At 48.8% G+C, this 21132-nt stretch overlaps 2 protein-coding genes across 3 annotated transcripts in view; both read left to right on the top strand.

Annotated features, from left to right (window-relative positions):
- Positions 1-21132, top strand: part of LOC141272882 (uncharacterized) — a 556358-nt gene that overhangs the window by 375473 nt on the left and 159753 nt on the right. The gene's annotated exons all lie outside the window — the stretch shown is intronic.
- On the top strand, positions 10060-19386 carry LOC141165256 (uncharacterized). The gene is made up of 5 exons (XM_073650865.1): positions 10060-10127; positions 10182-10273; positions 11439-11536; positions 12008-12125; positions 18014-19386. The coding sequence occupies exons 1-5, from the start codon at positions 10060-10062 to the stop codon at positions 19384-19386; spliced, it is 1749 nt and encodes a 582-aa protein (XP_073506966.1).

Below are 21132 nucleotides of genomic sequence, written 5' to 3'. Positions count from 1 at the left end.
TCTGATGGCCCCCAGTCTCCTTGCTTTCACTTGCCGGCAGCTCGCGGTGGTCTGAAGGACCTGCGCTGACGTCATTTAGTCATGTGACGGCAGGTCCTTCAGTGTACCGCGAGCTGCCGGACAGAGCGAAGCGAGACTGCGGGGCCATCGGAAGGTAAGTATAGATTTATTTTTTACCATTCTTTCGGTCACACTCTATATGCCGGTTGCATGGATTTATATAGTGTGACCAAGTTGTGAAGCACTTTCCAAGTGATGCTAAAATCGCTTGTCAACCCGCATGCAGAAATGCATGTGAAGAACGATTCATATCCGCATGTCCCTGGCAGGAAAAACGCATGCTCAATCCGCATGCTCAATCCGCATGTACGATCCGCATGCACAATCCGCATGTGTTTTTTCTGCCAGGGAGATGCGGAAACGCTCAGGAAAAATCCAGAGCATTTCTGCATGGTGGGCACATAGCCTTATTTAATACTGCCACATGATCATTAGATAAATGGCGATCAGTCAAATTAATGATGGAATTAGAGGATCCTATGTTCTCCAGGAGACCCTTTTCCTCTTTGTGCCTGAGTTGCTGCTTCCATTTCTTTCCACCCCTTCTGATTTTTTACCTAAAGGGGCGTTAGATGACATAAGGGGGCTGTATTCAGGCTAATATCCATACGGTCACCCTATGGCTGTATGGTATGATGATAAAGCATCGGGTTTTTTGCGACCCCGTTTTTTTTTTTTTTTATACGGTGTTCGCTGACGGGTTGGACTAGTGGGATAGTCTTATAGATTAGTTCACTCTGTATGCAGCAATGCCAAATATGTGTATATTTTTGTTATTGTTTTTACATAAATATACACTCCTCAAAAAAATAAAGGGAACACAAACCCCACAATGTAACTCCAAGTCAATCACACTTCTGTGAAATCTACCTGTCCAGTTATGAAGCGACACTGATTGTGAATCAATGTCTCCTGCTGTTGTGTAAATGGAACCGACAACTGATAGAAATGATCGGCAATTACCAAGATACCCCCTATAAAGGAGCGGTTCTGCAGGTGGTGACCACAGACCATTTCTCTGTTCTCATCCTTTTTGGCTGTTGTTTTGGTCACTTTTTCATTTTGCCATTGCTCTCACCTCTAGAAGTACAGTAGCATGAGGCGGTGTCTACAGTACAACCCACAGAAGTTGCTCAGGTAGTGCAGTTCATCCAGGATGGCACATCAATGTGAGCTGTGGCAAGAAGGGTAGCTATGTCTGTCAGCACAGTGTCCAGAGCATGGAGCAGATACCAGGAGAGGTGGAGGGAGCCATAGGAGGGCAACAACCCAGCAGCAGGACCGTTACCTCCGCCTTTGTGCAAGGAGGAACAGAGGAGCACTGCCAAAGCCCTGCAAAATGACCTCCAGCAGGCCACAAATGTGCATGTGTCTGCACAAACTGTTATAAACCGACTCCATGAGGGTGGTATGAGGGCCCGCCGTCCACAGATGGGGGTTGTGCTCACAGCCCAACACCGTGCAGGACGCTTGGCATTTGCCACAGAACACCAGGATTTTCTAAGTGGCCACTGGCGCCCTGTGCTCTTCACAGATGAAAGCAGGTTCACACGGAGCACATGTGACAGACGTGACAGAGTCTGGAGACGCCGTGGAGAGCGATCTGCTGCCTGCAACATCCTTCAGCATGACCGGTTTGGCAGTGGGTCAGTAATGGTGTGGGGTGGCATTTCTTTGGCTGGCCGCACAGCCCTCCATGTGCTCGCCAGAGGTAGCCTGACTGCCATTAGGTTCCCGAGATGAGATCCTCAGACCCCTTGTGAGACCATATGCTGGTGCGGTTGGCTCTGGGTTCCTCCTAATGCAGGACAATGCCAGACCTCATGTGGCTGGAGTGTGTCAGCAGTTCCTGCAAGATGAAGGCATTGAAGCTATGGACTGGCCGCCCGTTCCCCAGACCTGAATCCGATTGAGCACATCTGGGACATCATGTCTCACTCCATCCACCAATGTCACGTTGCACCCTAGACTGTCCAGGAGTTGGCAGATGCTTTAGTCCAGGTCTGGGAGGAGATCCCACAGGAGACCATCCGCAATCTCATCAGGAGCATGCCCAGGTGTTGTAGGGAGGTCATACAGGCACGTGGAGGCCACACACAATACTCAGCCTCATCAGGAGAATGCCCAGGCGTTGTAGGGAGGTCATACAGGCACGTGGAGGCCACACACAATACTCAGCCTCATCAGGAGCATGCCCAGGCGTTGTAGGGAGGTCATACAGGCACGTGGAGGCCACACACAATACTCAGCCTCATCAGGAGCATGCCCAGGCGTTGTAGGGAGGTCATACAGGCACGTGGAGGCCACACACAATACTCAGCCTCAGCAGGAGCATGCCCAGGCGTTGTAGGGAGGTCATACAGGCACGTGGAGGCCACACACAATACTCAGCCTCATCAGGAGCATGCCCAGGCGTTGTAGGGAGGTCATACAGGCACGTGGAGGCCACACACAATACTCAGCCTCATCAGGAGCATGCCCAGGCATTGTAGGGAGGTCATACAGGCACGTGGAGGCCACACACAATACTCAGCCTCATCAGGAGCATGCCCAGGCGTTGTAGGGAGGTCATACAGACACGTGGAGGCCACACACAATACTCAGTCTCATCAGGAGCATGCCCAGGCGTTGTAGGGAGCTCATACTGGCACGTGGAGGCCACACACAATGCTCAGCCTCATCAGGAGCATGCCCAGGCATTGTAGGGAGGTCATACAGGCACGTGGAGGCCACACACAATACTCAGCCTCATCAGGAGCATGCCCAGACGTTGTAGGGAGGTCATACAGGCACGTGGAGGCCACACACAATGCTCAGTCTCATCAGGAGCATGCCCAGGCGTTGTAGGGAGGTCATACAGGCACGTGGAGGCCACACACAATGCTCAGCCTCATCAGGAGCATGCCCAGGCGTTGTAGGGAGGTCATACAGGCACGTGAAGGCCTCACACAATACTCAACCTCATCAGGAGCATGCCCAGGCATTGTAGGGAGGTCATACAGGCACGTGGAGGCCACACACAATACTCAGCCTCATCAGGAGCATGCCCAGGCGTTGTAGGGAGGTCATACCGGCACGTGGAGGCCACACACAATACTGAGCCTCATGAGGAGCATGCCCAGGCGTTGTAGGGAGGTCATACCGGCACGTGGAGGCCACACACAATACTCAGCCTCATCAGGAGCATGCCCAGGCGTTGTAGGGAGGTCATACAGGCACGTGGAGGCCACACACAATACTCAGCCTCATCAGGAGCATGCTCAGGCGTTGTAGGGAGGCCATACAGGCACGTGGAGGCCACACACAATACTCAGCCTCATCAGGAGCATGCCCAGGCGTTGTAGGGAGGTTATACAGGCACGTGGAGGCCACACACAATGCTCAGCCTCATCAGGAGCATGCCCAGGCGTTGTAGGGAGGTCATACAGGCACGTGGAGGCCACACACAATACTCAGCCTCATCAGGAGCATGCCCAGGCGTTGTAGGGAGGTCATACAGGCACGTGGAGGCCACACACAATGCTCGGCCTCATCAGGAGCATGCCCAGGCATTGTAGGGAGGTCATACAGGCACGTGGAGGCCACACACAATACTCAGCCTCATCAGGAGCATGCCCAGGCGTTGTAGGGAGGTCATACAGGCACGTGGAGGCCACACACAATACTCAGCCTCATCAGGAGCATGCCCAGGCGTTGTAGGGAGGTCATACAGGCACGTGGAGGCCACACACAATACTCAGCCTCATCAGGAGCATGCCCAGGCATTGTAGGGAGGTCATACAGGCACGTGGAGGCCACACACAATACTCAGCCTCATCAGGAGCATGCCCAGGCGTTGTAGGGAGGTCATACAGGCACGTGGAGGCCACACACAATACTCATCCTCATCAGGAGCATGCCCAGGCGTTGTAGGGAGGTCATACAGGCACGTGGAGGCCACACACAATACTCAGCCTCATCAGGAGCATGCCCAGGCATTGTAGGGAGGTCATACAGGCACGTGGAGGCCACACACAATACTCAGCCTCATCAGGAGCATGCCCAGGCATTGTAGGGAGGTCATAGAGGCACGTGGAGGCCACACACAATACTCCACCTCATCAGGAGCATGCCCAGGCGTTGTAGGGAGGTCATACAGGCACGTGGAGGCCACACACAATACTCAGCCTCATCAGGAGCATGCCCAGGTGTTGTAGGGAGGTCATACAGGCACGTGGAGGCCACACACAATACTCAGCCTCATCAGGAGTATGCCCAGGCGTTGTAGGGAGGTCATAGAGGCACGTGGAGGCCACACACAATACTCCACCTCATCAGGAGCATGCCCAGGCGTTGTAGGGAGGTCATACAGGCGTGTGGAGGCCACACACAATACTCAGCCTCATCAGGAGCATGCCCAGGCGTTGTAGGGAGGTCATACAGGCACGTGGAGGCCACACACAATACTCAGCCTCATCAGGAGCATGCCCAGGCGTTGTAGGGAGGTCATACAGGCACGTGGAGGCCACACACACAATACTCAGTCTCATCAGGAGCATGCCCAGGCGTTGCAGGGAGGTCATACAGGCACGTGGAGGCCACACACAATACTCAGTCTCATCAGGAGCATGCCCAGGCGTTGTAGGGAGGTCATACAGGCACGTGGAGGCCACACACAATACTCAGCCTCATCAGGAGCATGCCCAGGCGTTGTAGGGAGGTTATACAGGCACGTGGAGGCCACACACAATACTCAACCTCATCAGGAGCATGCCCAGGCGTTGTAGGGAGGTCATACAGGCACGTGGAGGCCACACACAATGCTCAGTCTCATCAGGAGCATGCCCAGGCGTTGTAGGGAGGTCATACAGGCACGTGGAGGCCACACACAATACTCAGCCTCATCAGGAGCATGTCCAGGCGTTGTAGGGAGGTCATACAGACACGTGGAGGCCACACACAATACTGAGCCTCATCAGGAGCATGTCCAGGCGTTGTAGGGAGGTCATACAGACACGTGGAGGCCACACACAATACTCAGCCTCATCAGGAGCATGCCCAGGCGTTGTAGGGAGGTTATACAGGCACGTGGAGGCCACACACAATGCTCAGCCTCATCAGGAGCATGCCCAGGCGTTGTAGGGAGGTCATACAGGCACGTGGAGGCCACACACAATACTCAGCCTCATCAGGAGCATGCCCAGGCGTTGTAGGGAGGTCATACAGGCACGTGGAGGCCACACACAATGCTCGGCCTCATCAGGAGCATGCCCAGGCATTGTAGGGAGGTCATACAGGCACGTGGAGGCCACACACAATACTCAGCCTCATCAGGAGCATGCCCAGGCGTTGTAGGGAGGTCATACAGGCACGTGGAGGCCACACACAATACTCAGCCTCATCAGGAGCATGCCCAGGCGTTGTAGGGAGGTCATACAGGCACGTGGAGGCCACACACAATACTCAGCCTCATCAGGAGCATGCCCAGGCATTGTAGGGAGGTCATACAGGCACGTGGAGGCCACACACAATACTCAGCCTCATCAGGAGCATGCCCAGGCGTTGTAGGGAGGTCATACAGGCACGTGGAGGCCACACACAATACTCATCCTCATCAGGAGCATGCCCAGGCGTTGTAGGGAGGTCATACAGGCACGTGGAGGCCACACACAATACTCAGCCTCATCAGGAGCATGCCCAGGCATTGTAGGGAGGTCATACAGGCACGTGGAGGCCACACACAATACTCAGCCTCATCAGGAGCATGCCCAGGCGTTGTAGGGAGGTCATAGAGGCACGTGGAGGCCACACACAATACTCCACCTCATCAGGAGCATGCCCAGGCGTTGTAGGGAGGTCATACAGGCACGTGGAGGCCACACACAATACTCAGCCTCATCAGGAGCATGCCCAGGTGTTGTAGGGAGGTCATACAGGCACGTGGAGGCCACACACAATACTCAGCCTCATCAGGAGCATGCCCAGGCGTTGTAGGGAGGTCATAGAGGCACGTGGAGGCCACACACAATACTCCACCTCATCAGGAGCATGCCCAGGCGTTGTAGGGAGGTCATACAGGCGTGTGGAGGCCACACACAATACTCAGCCTCATCAGGAGCATGCCCAGGCGTTGTAGGGAGGTCATACAGGCACGTGGAGGCCACACACAATACTCAGCCTCATCAGGAGCATGCCCAGGCGTTGTAGGGAGGTCATACAGGCACGTGGAGGCCACACACACAATACTCAGTCTCATCAGGAGCATGCCCAGGCGTTGTAGGGAGGTCATACAGGCACGTGGAGGCCACACACAATACTCAGTCTCATCAGGAGCATGCCCAGGCGTTGTAGGGAGGTCATACAGGCACGTGGAGGCCACACACAATACTCAGCCTCATCAGGAGCATGCCCAGGCGTTGTAGGGAGGTTATACAGGCACGTGGAGGCCACACACAATACTCAACCTCATCAGGAGCATGCCCAGGCGTTGTAGGGAGGTCATACAGGCACGTGGAGGCCACACACAATGCTCAGTCTCATCAGGAGCATGCCCAGGCGTTGTAGGGAGGTCATACAGGCACGTGGAGGCCACACACAATGCTCAGCCTCATCAGGAGCATGCCCAGGCGTTGTAGGGAGGTCATACAGGCACGTGGAGGCCACACACAATACTCAGCCTCATTGTGACTTGTTTTAAGGACATTACATCAAAGTTGGATCAGCCTGTAGTGTGTTTTTCCACTTTAATTTTGGGGGTGACTCCACATCCAGGCCTCCATTGGTTAATAAATGTGATTTCCATTGATGATTTTTGTGTGATTTTGTTGTCAGCACATTCAGCTTTCTACAGAACAAAGTATTCAATGAGAAGATTTCATTCATTCAGATCTAGGAGGGGGGATTTCACTGTTCCCTTTATTTTTTTGAGCAGTGTATTTATTTATTAATATAATATTTTTTTTTATTTTTTTTTAACTTAACAATTTTTTTAAAAAAACTTTTTTTTTTTTTACTTAGTTCCTCTATTTAACTTTAACTTTTATTTCTCTGATCTTTGTGCTAGCTCGATCGCCAGGACGTACCTATAAGTCAAAGATAGGGAAGGGGTTAAAGAAGAATAAAAACGCAATAATAGGAGGACGGCAGGTTCTTTCCTCTTAGAGTGATCCCAGAGGATCCTGTCCAGGAGGGAGGCCGTGTCCTCATGTTGGGAGGCCGTGTCCTCATGGTGGGAGGCCGTGTCCTCATGGTGACATCGTGAGATCTTAAAAAACAATCACTGGTAAATGGTCACCGTCCTTCCCCCAATCTCCATAACGGGGAATTAGGAAAGGAACCGATGGATAGAAATGTGGCGCTTCCTCCAGCTCCTCTGTGACTCCATCCCTGGTGGAGTCTGTTGTGGTAAATATTTATACTTTGCTTTGATTATTATTTTAGACAATTGAATCGACCTATATATCTAAATAACTTAATATTAGCTTTATAAGTGTTATTCATAAAAGCGATAACACAGGGTGTAGCGCTGTATTTCTCTTACACGTTCCTCTGTTTTATTTAAGTACAGTTAATTGGACAGAGAGAGTTTTAGTAGATGTTTCCATAATTTTTACGATTTTGTCATTTCCAATTAAAATACTTTCTTTCCCCAATTAAAGTATCTGCAGCGTTAAGTAATGTAAAGCCTGTAAAGACATTCCCCTTCTCATATCTCTGCTGTAATAAATATACGTGACTGGGTTTCTGAGACTCAAGTAGAATTGTAATAATCAAATCGCTGCACTCCCTAAATAGGGTGCTCAAGTAGGGGCCGAACCCTTTGTCTTGTAAAATAATCTTGGCACTCAGAAAACTTGTAATGGTGAAAATTTATTGCAGTCCATAATATACATATAAACGTTTCGGTCACAAGGACCTTCTTCAGTAGACTGCAGAAATGCAAAATAGTGTAAGTACAATCATAACATAAACAAATAACACTACAATTGAGAACAAATTCTAATGCTAGGATAAATGGGATAACAGGAGTACGGGAGGGGGGAAGAGACACATGGGAATCTATGGTGCAGACGAACGCGACTCTGTCTATATGGGTTGGGAGAATCACCTACCGGTATATAGACTGTGAAAGGATACGCGGTTAGGATGGAACCTGGATAGGGGTCCGATATGGACTGCCTAGGGGCGGAATAGAGGGTGAGAGAAGGCAAGAGGACGGATAGGATACAAAGTGCTCCGAAGGTTGGCAACTCATACCTGGTACTGTGTGTCAGGGGGTAAGGCGTCACTACGCGGTATCCACCGCTCGTTGCTGTGACCCCCTGTGTGTGGGAGGGTCCCTAAATAGGGGGAGTAATGATGGGTTTAGCCAATCATCGCTGTAGCGCTGGGTGACAGACCGCACAGGACCGGAAGTGGTATGCCGGCGTCACCGGAAGTGACGTTTAGCAGATCCCGTGTGCACTCCACAGGTGCCTAGGCTTGCATTCCATGGTAAAAGAAGTTGTCGCGCAGACCTATGGACCGAGAGCAGCGCTCGTGGGAGGTACTAAAGGTGAGAAGAGGTGTAGGAGGAGGACCTTGGGAACGGACCAGAGAAGAGGGAATTCTGCAACAGAAGAAATACAAGTCAGATGGAAACAGATCATTATGTAAAACAAACCTTATGAGACAATGCAAATATGTACATAAATCATAACCAACCACTTTCAAATGTATATTGGATTTCATTACAGACGTTGTGAGTCCTCAGTGATTTGGAAGAGGTTCATTGACGACATATTCTGTATCTGGAACAGTCCCGTGGAAACCCTTGAAACCTTCTTTATCCATCTTAATTCTTCATCGCCAGATTTGGGCTTCACTATCACCCATGACCATCACAAAATTAGTTTTTTGGACACACTGGTCATTAAAGATGACGAGGGTTACCTCACCACGGATTTATACTCAAAACCTACAGACCGGAATGGCTTGCTACATTATACTAGTAATCATCCTCCATATATAAAGAAATCAATACCCAAATCGCAATTTAAGAGAGTTGAACGAATTGTCTCAGACCCCTCTACACGCCAGCAGCGACTGCAGGAAATGAGCTCTAAGTTCCTTGAGAGGGGATACCCGTCCACCACTCTACAGCCCTTACTTAACGCTCCCACCCGCACACGGACAGAGAACACTGACCGCATTACGTTTGTCCACACGTTCCATCCCTTTGCCTACACGTTACACAAAACTATCAGAAAGCACTGGAACATTTTACGTACCGGTTATCCAGCCATTAGCGAATTTCAGAAACCCTTCATGCCGTGTTTTAAACGAGCTCCCAATCTCAGGGACGCGCTTGTCAGAGCCGATATTGGCACTACCAAACCAGGACCCGGTCAACGTTTCCTTCAAATCCCCAAATGGGGTACTTTTCCATGTCTCCGGTGTAGACAATGTAATAACGTACAGAAGGGCAACGTAGTACACCATCCTTACACGGGCAGGAAATATAATGTCAAAGGCTACTTTACCTGTGAAAGCACATTTGTAATTTATCTCATAAAATGCCCCTGCGGTCTTATATACATAGGTGAGACCACGCAGCCCATCAGGGATAGGATATCTAAACACAAGTCCACAATAAGATGCAAAAATTTACTCCTACCCATCCCTCACCATTTTGTCAGCAAGGGCCACAATATCTCCCAATTAAAATTCCAGGTCCTTGAACAAGTCCTACCACCGCGCCGAGGCGGCGATCGGGTGCGCCTTCTTAAACATAGGGAGGCGTTCTGGATCCATGAATTGGATTCCCTCACGCCGAAGGGACTCAATAGGGACTATGACCTGCTATCCTTTATATAAGAAATCACTATCCCTACTATAGGACCCTGTATGACACACCTATTGAAGACTCATAATGTCTATAATGGGATCCAATATATAACCTGCTATCCTTTATGTTGGAATTCACTGTCTCTATTATTGGACCCTATGTAGCATACCCACTGAGGACTCACAACGTCTGTAATGAAATCCAATATACATTTGAAAGTGGTTGGTTATGATTTATGTACATATTTGCATTGTCTCATAAGGTTTGTTTTACATAATGATCTGTTTCCATCTGACTTGTATTTCTTCTGTTGCAGAATTCCCTCTTCTCTGGTCCGTTCCCAAGGTCCTCCTCCTACACCTCTTCTCACCTTTAGTACCTCCCACGAGCGCTGCTCTCGGTCCATAGGTCTGCGCGACAACTTCTTTTACCATGGAATGCAAGCCTAGGCACCTGTGGAGTGCACACGGGATCTGCTAAACGTCACTTCCGGTGACGCCGGCATACCACTTCCGGTCCTGTGCGGTCTGTCACCCAGCGCTACAGCGATGATTGGCTAAACCCATCATTACTCCCCCTATTTAGGGACCCTCCCACACACAGGGGGTCACAGCAACGAGCGGTGGATACCGCGTAGTGACGCCTTACCCCCTGACACACAGTACCAGGTATGAGTTGCCAACCTTCGGAGCACTTTGTATCCTATCCGTCCTCTTGCCTTCTCTCACCCTCTATTCCGCCCCTAGGCAGTCCATATCGGACCCCTATCCAGGTTCCATCCTAACCGCGTATCCTTTCACAGTCTATATACCGGTAGGTGATTCTCCCAACCCATATAGACAGAGTCGCGTTCGTCTGCACCATAGATTCCCATGTGTCTCTTCCCCCCTCCCGTACTCCTGTTATCCCATTTATCCTAGCATTAGAATTTGTTCTCAATTGTAGTGTTATTTGTTTATGTTATGATTGTACTTACACTATTTTGCATTTCTGCAGTCTACTGAAGAAGGTCCTTGTGACCGAAACGTTTATATGTATATTATGGACTGCAATAAATTTTCACCATTACAAGTTTTCTGAGTGCCAAGATTATTTTACAAGACATCAGGTAGACTTGTACTCAGACACTGACTGTGTTATTTTTTTTTTCTCCGATGCATCGTATTGACTTTATGTATCTAATTTGAACCAAAAATGGCCGACAGATTTAGAGATAATTTGTTATCTCAATCCAAATTAGTTATTCTTGGAAGGGCTACCACAAGACAAAACTTGGAGAACTTGTCTTTCTTAGTACGGCTCCTTCATCTGACTGACGAGGGTCTTCTCTGCCCCTCTCCTCAGGGTCCTCATCTTTCGAGTGCAGAGCAGAGAGCATTGGGCTTTGGCCTCGCTGATTATCACTTCATACTTGAGGCCACAATGTGCTGGGACCTCTGTACCGGGGGTGAGGACCACAACAATGTAATTTATTCCCTGATACATAAACATAGAATTACCGGTTCTGAGAGACGTGTCTGATATATAGACAGATACACGGCAGGTCATGTATTCAGTCTCTGTGTCTTCACAGATGGATCCAGGAGGAGAAATCCACCAGAGAGATGTCCCCGTCCTCTGTATCCCCAGGACTGTCCAGAGGAGAATCACAACATCCCGGAGGATCATCAGGTAGATGACACTGAAGTCCCCACAACATCTGACCATGAAGTGATGGGACCTGAGCTCATCTTACATTGTTCTTTTTAGGGTGAAGATCTGATTGATATTAAGGTTGCGGTTATACATGGAGCACAAGAGGCGACCGCAATATGGGCCGATCAGCAGGGTGAGGAGGGGAGACTGTCTTGTCTGTTCTGTGGTCACCTACTACTACTCCCATCATCTCATCACCTGACACAATCTATTCCGTCACTGTGTGTTTCCTACAGATGGATCCAGGAGGAGAAATCCACCAGAGAGATGTCCCCGTCCTCTGTATCCCCAGGACTGTCCAGAGGAGAATCACAACATCCCGGAGAGTAGACGGTGCTGAGCCCTGTACCGGATCTGTATATGGGGGACATTTCTGATCGAGGTCATAGATGTCACAGATTTTGGTGGCTTCTTGTATTGTGCTGATTGTTACATCTGATATATCAGGAGGAAGATCCGACTAAGAATAAAGTGAAGGACGAGACAGAAGAAGAAGCGATGACGAGGAGGGATCAGCCGTGTGTGAGTGACGGGAAGGAGGAGATTCCGGTAGATGTTTCCACAGGTGTGTAATAATGACCGGTGTGTGGTGATGATGATGATGATGATGATGACGACGACGACGACGACCGGCGTGTGACGATGAGCGTGTGATGGTGATGATGTCCGGTGTGTGATGATGATGATGATGATGACCGGTGTGTGATATCGTGTGGAGTCTCCGGTGCAGTGAAGCTTTATCCGCTGTCCACATCACAGCAGAAGCGTCCGGTGTTGGTGCGGCTGCTCCTGTAGAGTCCGGCTGTGCACTGATGAATAACGGGGCCGCCTTTAGTTTTCCTTCACCTTCTATAATATTCCTTCCATCCTTTACGTCCATATTTTCCTTACACAAGTCCCTGCTGCCATATAAATGACTGAGCTTGTGCTCCAGGTTATGAATCTCCCCGTCCTATGGATCTCGGGGATGTAGCAGCCTCTGCCTGGTGCTGACGAGTGACGACACATGTCACATGTAGAGTCATCCTACCTGTCGCCTCTGTTTGCCTCCCACTGCCTCCTACACTGAGGCCGGCGTTCTGGTCCCTCCTCATCCAGGCCGGCCGCCCGGTGGCATGAAGACCCCTATGGTAAGTCAGTAAGTGCCATGCTATGGAGGTGAGGGTCAGACATACGGCTGTCGTCCCTCTGCCACTATGGAGGCCATCTTGGATGTAGGAGGACCAGAACACCGGTCTCAGACGGAGGCAAGCGGAGGACACCAGGTAGGTGACAGTACATGACAGATGTTTAGTCCTCTGTGCCGGGTGGAGAATTGCTTCATCATAAAAAGGATTAGGAGCTCGTATCTACAAACAGCTGCGATGACCGCATCTAGAGGTGTCGTTATCTGACATCATGTCGGTTTTTGAGACCTGGTCCAATCAACGTATAAACATGAAGACAAGATACTGCCAGAGGGGGCGCCCTTTACCATGCGCGGATTATATCCCCTGTCAGCGTGTTATTTATGGTGAATCTTGTAATATGGGGAGATTCACTATATGGAGGAAAGTATTGGGTCACACGCATTAATCACTGCATTCTGGCTTCTCCATCAGGCCATATTGCCCCCCGATGTATAACATCCTGCCCTGTTGCCCCCCAGTGTATAACATCTTGCCCTCTTGCCCCCCAGTGTATAACATCCAGCCCCGTTGCCCCTGGCATATAACATCCAGCCCCGTTGCCCCCCAGTGTATAACATCCAGCCCCCTTGTCCCCCAGTGTATAACGTCCAGCCCCATTGCCCCTGGCATATAACATCCAGCCCTGTTGCCCCCCAGTGTATAACATCCAGCCCTGTTGCCCCCCAGTGTATAACATCCAGCCCCGTTGCCTCCCAGTATATAACATCCAGCCCCGTTGCCCCCCCAGTGTATAACATCCAGCCCCGTTGCCCCCCCAGTGTATAACATACAGCCCTGTTGCCCCCCGGCATATAACGTGTCTCCTCTCTGTATATTGGCTCCAGTGGCCTCTGCTGGGTATATAGACCCCGGGGGGCATACTCAGGGGGCGATGTGTGCAGAACAGGCCAGATGTTATACAGGGGTTATATTCACAATAACCAGGGTGTACTTTATTATAAGAGCACATTGTGATTTTGTGAATGTCCCTTTAGAAGAATCTTCACTCACTGTCTCTGACATGATAACCGGGTGTTACCGTTCTCCATACATGTGTCCCCACACTTCTGACACTCAGCACTGATTGGACAATGTAGAGGAACAATGGTAACGCCCAGTTGTCGGTATTTCCTTACATTTATAGGGTGAATAGCAGAAGAACTGCACAGCTTAGTGACCAATAACATTATGACTCCAGAAATGTGAGGAGGAAAAATAAAAAAAATCAACTAAAAAATGTGTCTGTAAGGCCGATAATGGGGGAAATGTTTCCACAAGAATCAGCTCTAGTTGTAGATGAAAGACGTCACACAGGAGAGAAGCCGTACTCATGTTCACAACGTGGGAAATGCTTTACAGTTAAAATGACCAAACAACTTAGAATCCTAGAATGTTCTCGTTGGAGGGGACCACCTCCAGGGTCCTCGTGTCCAACCCCCGGCTCAATGCAGGAGTCACCATCTCAGACAGATGTCTGTCCGGCCTCTGTTGGATTGTTTTTTCCATTCTTGATCTGTTTATTTCTCATTACTGACCTCGCTGTATGAGGAGCTTTTTTGTGGGGGATGAGTTTTATTTGTCATCTTATTACATAACTTCATCAACTTTATTCTGCTGTTATTATTAAATTATATTCTCTTCATGAGCTGCACAAGTTGAGTGATAAAACGACCGTCCACCCTGAGACTGAGAAGTGACTATACGGTTATCATATATAGACTCCCTTCCTTGTGTCCTCCATTTGCCTCCTGTAACGGTGAACCGATGGAGGAAACCTGGCCGTTCCTAATAATAAGGCGCTTACACACAGTCTCCATACAGCCGGTCCCAGAGGTTTCCCGGCTTCCATCTTTTCACCACTGTACAGTGATCTGGACTTACAGCACAGACACCGGGGCTGCTCCTCATAGTAGTGCTGGCTGGTAGAGCGAGCTGGCAGAAGAAGGTCGACATGTCAGATCGGACCCAAAGATGGCAGGTGCTAGACAATCAAGAAGCGGGGACGAGGTCAGAATCAGGAAGCCTAATAAGAGTGGAGGCCTAAGTCATCCCGGGGTATTATGGAAGCCAGACAAGGTTACCAAAGACAAACAGGAGCAATGAACCCAGGTGCAGAATACATCTGTAACTGGTGACGCCCCGCAGACTGCTGGGAGATTAATAGGATGTGGCACTGTCCCATAGGTCACAGCACAGGAAAGGCAGGGGAGGGTGGGGTAGACGTATTACTGCACTCCCCATGCCACTGCACTGGCCATCCTGGAAGCCGGGGGAAGGGACCACCGATCTGAGGGGGCAGCGGAGGGCAGAGGACCCCATAGGGGACTGTACAGGGAAATGTGTAGTGTTCAGTCCCGGGGTGGAGGGTCGCTGTAACTGCGGTAATACAACTGATCCAAGACAATAACAAATATATTTATTTCATTTTCTTTTAGGACTTTTCTACAATAAATACTTTGTTACTTTTCAGACATTTTTGTGTTACTAAATCCTGGCGGCCATAAACCATAAGCGATGTATTGTTACATGGTGACAGTATTCCTCATTGTTCCCATATAATATACACAACGTCCTGATCAGTCTTTATTACACAAGAATAAGAGAAATAAACTTCATGAATTGTAAGAATAGACGAGATGGAAATAGGAAACTTTGTCCCCGGAGTCTCCACAGAAATCTGCGTATTTCTTATTCCGTCTCAGGATTCTCGGTTCCGGGGTAAAATCTCTATTCAGTTAGGAAACATTGTTCCATCACTGAGATCGGAGGTGACGGCCGCTACTGATAAGATTCTGTGTAGGGGGAGGGGAGAGGAGGGCGGGGCTAGAGGCCGAGCTCCTCCCATCTACATGGACTCTGACCAGTAGTGACTGTCCTCTCCTATCTCAGTAATGGGACGCGTAGACCCGGCGTCAGAGGCTCAATGCAGTGAGGAGGAGAAGCCGCGCGCATGCGGTAGGTTTGTCATGTTCTCAAGCCCCCAAAGCCGTGATGACATGCTAAGTAGGGGCGACTAGTCTGGGGTCACGAACGCCTCATCGACAAGTCAAAGGCCTCATTTACATATCATAAACAAACTAGAAACACAATACTTTTTCTACAGATCTGTTTGTGTGTTTAATGTAATAGAGATGTTAGTCGGAGAGTTGATATCTGCAGACACAACTGCTGCGGGTTCTGGGGGCACAGGGAACGGACAGTTTCCCTTTAAACATAATTTTTAAGGACATATATTTAGTGTTTTGGGCAGGGGCGGATGTATCACATGTGCAGTAGGTTCAGCTGCATATAGACCAAGTAATGTAGGGAGGCTCCAGGGGATAAGAGGCTCCGTGGTGTAGGGAGGATCCGTGGTGTAGGGAGGCTCCAGGGGATAAGGAGGATCCGTGGTGTAGGGAGGCTCCAGGGGATGATGAGGATCCGTGGTGTAGGGAGGCTCCAGGGGATAAGGAGGATCCGTGGTGTGGGGAGGATCCAGGGGATAAGGAGGATCCGTGGTGTAGGGAGGCTCCAGGGGATAAGGAGGATCCGTGGTGTAGGGAGGCTTCAGGGGATAAGGAGGCTCCGTGGTGTAGGGAGGCTCCAGGGGATAAGGAGGATCCGTGGTGTGGGGAGGATCCGTGGTGTAGGGAGCCTCCAGGGGATAAGGAGGATCCGTGGTGTAGGGAGGCTTCAGGGGATAAGGAGGCTCCGTGGTGTAGGGAGGCTCCAGGGGATAAGGAGGATCCGTGGTGTGGGGAGGATCCGTGGTGTAGGGAGCCTCCAGGGGATAAGGAGGATCCGTGGTGTAGGGAGGCTCCAGGGGATAAGGAGGCTCCGTGGTGTAGGGAGGCTCCAGGGGATAAGGAGGCTCCGTGGTGTGGGGAGGATCCATGGTGTAGGGAGCCTCCATGGGATAAGGAGGATCCGTGGTGTAGGGAGGCTCCAGGGGATAAGGAGGCTCCGTGGTGTAGGGAGGCTCCAGGGGATAAGGAGGCTCCGTGGTGTAGGGAGGCTCCAGGGGATAAGGAGGATCCGTGGTGTGGGGAGGATCCGTGGTGTAGGGAGCCTCCAGGGGATAAGGAGGATCCGTGGTGTAGGGAGGCTTCAGGGGATAAGGAGGCTCCGTGGTGTAGGGAGGCTCCAGGGGATAAGGAGGATCCGTGGTGTGGGGAGGATCCGTGGTGTAGGGAGCCTCCAGGGGATAAGGAGGATCCGTGGTGTAGGGAGGCTCCAGGGGATAAGGAGGCTCCGTGGTGTAGGGAGGCTCCAGGGGATAAGGAGGCTCCGTGGTGTGGGGAGGATCCATGGTGTAGGGAGCCTCCATGGGATAAGGAGGATCCGTGGTGTAGGGAGGCTCCAGGGGATAAGGAGGCTCCGTGGTGTAGGGAGGCTCCAGGGGATAAGGAGGCTCCGTGGTGTAGGGAGGCTCCAGGGGATAAGGAGGCTCCGTGGTGTAGGGAGGCTCCAGGGGATAAGGAGGATCCGTGGTGTAGGGAGGCTTCAGGGGATAAGGAGGCTCCGTGGTGTAGGGAGGCTCCAGGGGATAAGGAGGCTCCGTGGTGTAGGGAGGCTCCAGGGGATAAGGAGGCTCCGTGGTGTAGGGAGGCTCCAGGGGATAAGGAGGATCCATGGTGTAGGGTGGTTCATGGAATAAGGAGGCTCCAGAGGGTACACAGAGGCCCATTTGCACTACAGGTTGCTCACATACTGGGATCGTTCCACTTTCTACCACTGTAGATTTTTCTTCTCAGACATTGGGAGAAGGACTCCCCTGGGTCCTGTAATTAGGATTTAACCCTGTAATATGCCTTCAGTGCTATTTCGTTCTTCTAAGGGTTCCTATCATGTCCTTAGGCATACTGTGGACATGATTACGGTGGCCACCTTTATGAGGCCCACCTTTGTGATTAGTCAATCTCATTTGCATACGGTAATGTAAGATTAAAACTCCATTTTTAATTGTGTGGACACTTTTCTACACTAAGGGCATGATAGGAAGCTTGAGATAGTGAAATGGCACTGGTAGCACATTAAGGCGTAAATCCTGATGACAGTTTCCCTTTAAGAATGGTTTATTTCCTGTCTAATCTCTGCCACCCCTGACTTGTGCCAATGTCACCAGTTTATAAGTGTCATTCACTTTACCCATCATTGTGTTACTGTTATGGCATGTAGTTGTCTTTCTTATTACTGGTACTTTCACTGACGAGGGTCTTCATTGTGAGCTCCATGAAATAAATGTAGAAATCTCTTTTGTGTGGTAGATTAGATGTGATTTTTTTTCTATCTTTCCTCCTTATAGGAAATCCTTGTGAGAATAACGGTTTATCACTAAATTGTGAAAAAGATGATATCAGGAAGCACTCTAATGGAGAAAACCTCATCACCCTTCCTGCACCTTCTGGACTTCACAGCACTTCACTTTCTTATAATCCTCCTAATCATGAGGAACCCTCTCCTGAGCAATCTCACATTGTTACCACAATTCCAGGTGACACAGTGGATACAAGATTTCAGTGTGACAAGCAACTTACTAAAAGCTCAGCTCAGACACAAAGAAAGCACAAAGGAGAAAAGCCATACTGCTGTTCAGAATGTGGGAAATGCTTTACAAATAAAACAAAATTTGTTACACATCAGAGAATTCACACAGGAGAAAAGCCATTTTCATGTTCAGAATGTGGGAAATGCTTCACAGATAAAGGGAATCTTATTACACATCAGAGAATTCACACAGGGGAGAAGCCATATTCATGTTCAGAATGTGGGAAATGCTTTCCGACTAAATCAAGATTTGTTATACATCAGAGAATTCACACAGGAGAAAAAACATTTTCATGTTCAGAATGTGGGAAATGCTTTCCAACTAAATCAAGATTTGTTATACATCAGAGAATTCACACAGAAGAAAAACCATTTTCATGTTTGGAATGTGGAAAGTCATACACAGATAAAGGGAGTCTTATTACACATCAGAAAATTCACACAGTAGAGACGTCATATTCATGTTCAGAATGTGAGAAATGCTTTACAAGTAAAGCGAGTCTTATTACACATCAGAGAATTCATACAGGAGAGAAGCCATATTCATGTTCAGAATGTGAGAAATGCTTTACAAATAAAGGGAATCTTATTACACATCAGATAATTCATACAGGAGAGAATCCATATTCATGTTCAGAATGTAGGAAATGCTTTTCAAAGAAAAGGAATCTTATTACACATCAGAGAATTCATACAGGAGAAAAGCCATATTCATGTTCAGAATGTGGGAAATGTTCTAGAGATAAATCAAATTTTGTTAAACATCAAAGAACTCACACAGGGGAGAAGCCATATTCATGTTCAGTATGTGGGAAATGCTTTACAGATAAAGGGACTCTTATTAGACATCAGAAAACTCACACAGGAGAGAAGCCGTATTCATGTTCAGAATGTGGGAAATGCTTTACAGATAAATCAAAATATGTTAGACATGAGAGAATTCACACAGGAGAAAAGCCATTTTCATGTTTGGAATGTGGGAAGACCTTCACAAATAAATTAAGTCTTGTGAAACATGAGAGAAGTCACACTGGGGAGAAGCCGTATTCATGTTCACTATGTGGGAAATCTTTTGTAAATAAATCGTATCTTGTTAGACATGAGGGAAGTCATACAGGAAAGAAACTGTAATCATGTACACTTTGTAAATTTTTAATAAAATTGCTCAGAATAATGAGTACACTTCCTTTGATAAGTAAGATTGTCATTAATATCTCACTGAATACCAGAACAATTTCTAAAATTTTCCTTTCCCCCATGACCAGCGCCACACGAGAGAGGGAATTCACCCAATAAGGACAGGACAGGAAGCGTACTGAATAAGAGGGCTGCACCTCTACCCCGCATCATTTTGGTTTCCTGTCCATGAAGGAACCTGAAGCTGAAGAATCAGGAGAGGAAAGTTAAAGAAGAAACTTACCCAGGCCTTGCCTGGAAGAAAGGCTCCTTGTCTATAATGCCGGTGTCGGGTCCTGGAAGCGCCACCGCTGGTCACGTGAGGGCTCTTGTAGATGCGAACGCCAAAGTCCTTTTGGATGCCTGCTGGCCCCAACAATGTCCCAGGCTTGCGCATGTGCAGGACGCCCTGGGATTGGTGCGCCCTGATGAACAGCATGCCGGAGACTTCTGACCTGAAGTGTTGGATTTCACTTCCAGGGGGTCTGGAGAAGGCATGCACAAGGGGGTGGGGGAGTTGCTGTGGCTGGTCCCTCTTTTAAAATCACGCCTGACTGCCAAAAGAGTGGGTTTGCTCTGGCTCTCCTTCCCCACGTGATATGGAGGAACGGCAGTGACAGGATCAGAGTTCACGCAGCAATGGCAGTCTCATGAGTTGCAGAAGTGACAGTACGACCAACCACGAATAATGGTGTGATTTTATCCAGCGTCTGAATCTGGTACCCTTATTAAACTCTAGAAGGCTGACTGATCTTTGTGAAATTTCACCATGGTAATTAAGTCCCTTTTTCTTGTCTCTAATTACTAGGAACTGCTTAAGAAATGTGGCACAAAAGAATAAGGAGTGTACCCTTTGTAGGGATAAGTTACTTGACTTGTGGCTAGTGATGAGCGAGTATGTTCTGTTAACCCTTTCGCCGAATATGCTCGGGCGAGCTCCGAGTATTTACAGCTGCTCGGTGATATGGTTGAATCGCTCCCGTGTGCATGATTTGCGACTGTTTGACAGCTTTAATACATGTGAGGAATGTCTGTTTCTTACACATTCCTCACATGTATTAAAGCTGTCAAACAGTTGCAAATCATGTGCAGATTTTATACGGAAAACCGCATGTGAAGAATCCACTAACTTCATGGATTTGAGATCTGTGATCAGGGCACAAGTTAAGAAATCCCTTGAGACCCTTATTCATAAAGAAAGTAATAGAAAGGGAAGGAAAGGGTCCAAAAAAATATCACCTGATTTAGATGAATCTATAAAGTCAGAAGGTGAATGTGGATCGGATTCTTGTTCCTTTTCATTCTTTAATGGCGATACAGGGGGTAGGCCATGCTTTCCTATAAAAGTCGCAGATAGGTTGATTAAGGCTGTGAGAGCTACCATGGGCATCTCGGATGCTAAGACCACCAAATCCATACAAGAGTTCATGTTTTGTGGATTAGAGCAAAAAAAAAGAGGCGCATATTTCTAATTAATGAAAAGATTCAGGCTCTCATTAAGAGAAAAAAAAATGAAGAGAAAGGGTTCACTACCATCATCTTCTAAGAGAAGATACCAATTTGATGAGGAGGAAACGGACTCATGGAATAAGATCCCAAAGATAAACGTAGAAGTGGCCAAGTCATCCAGAAAATCTACCTTGCCTTTTGAGGATGTGGGTATTCTGAAAGACCATCTGGATAGAAAGGCATATGGTTACT

This window comes from Phyllobates terribilis, unplaced genomic scaffold (assembly GCF_046119375.1).
Source record: "Phyllobates terribilis strain yellow unplaced genomic scaffold, ASM4611937v1 Scaffold_1__5_contigs__length_1240528914, whole genome shotgun sequence".
Taxonomy (NCBI): Eukaryota; Metazoa; Chordata; class Amphibia; order Anura; family Dendrobatidae; genus Phyllobates; species Phyllobates terribilis.
This window is presented reverse-complemented; position numbering and strand designations above follow the sequence as displayed.

Coding starts and splice junctions, on each gene's coding strand:
- LOC141165256 (XM_073650865.1), top strand. CDS start 10,060: ATGAAATCCAATATACATTTGAAAGTGGTTGGTTATGATTTATGTACA. Junction 10,274..11,438: donor GCGCTGCTCTCGGTCCATAG/GTCTGCGCGACA, acceptor GTGTCTTCACAG/ATGGATCCAGGAGGAGAAAT. Junction 11,537..12,007: donor ACATCCCGGAGGATCATCAG/GTAGATGACACT, acceptor CTGATATATCAG/GAGGAAGATCCGACTAAGAA.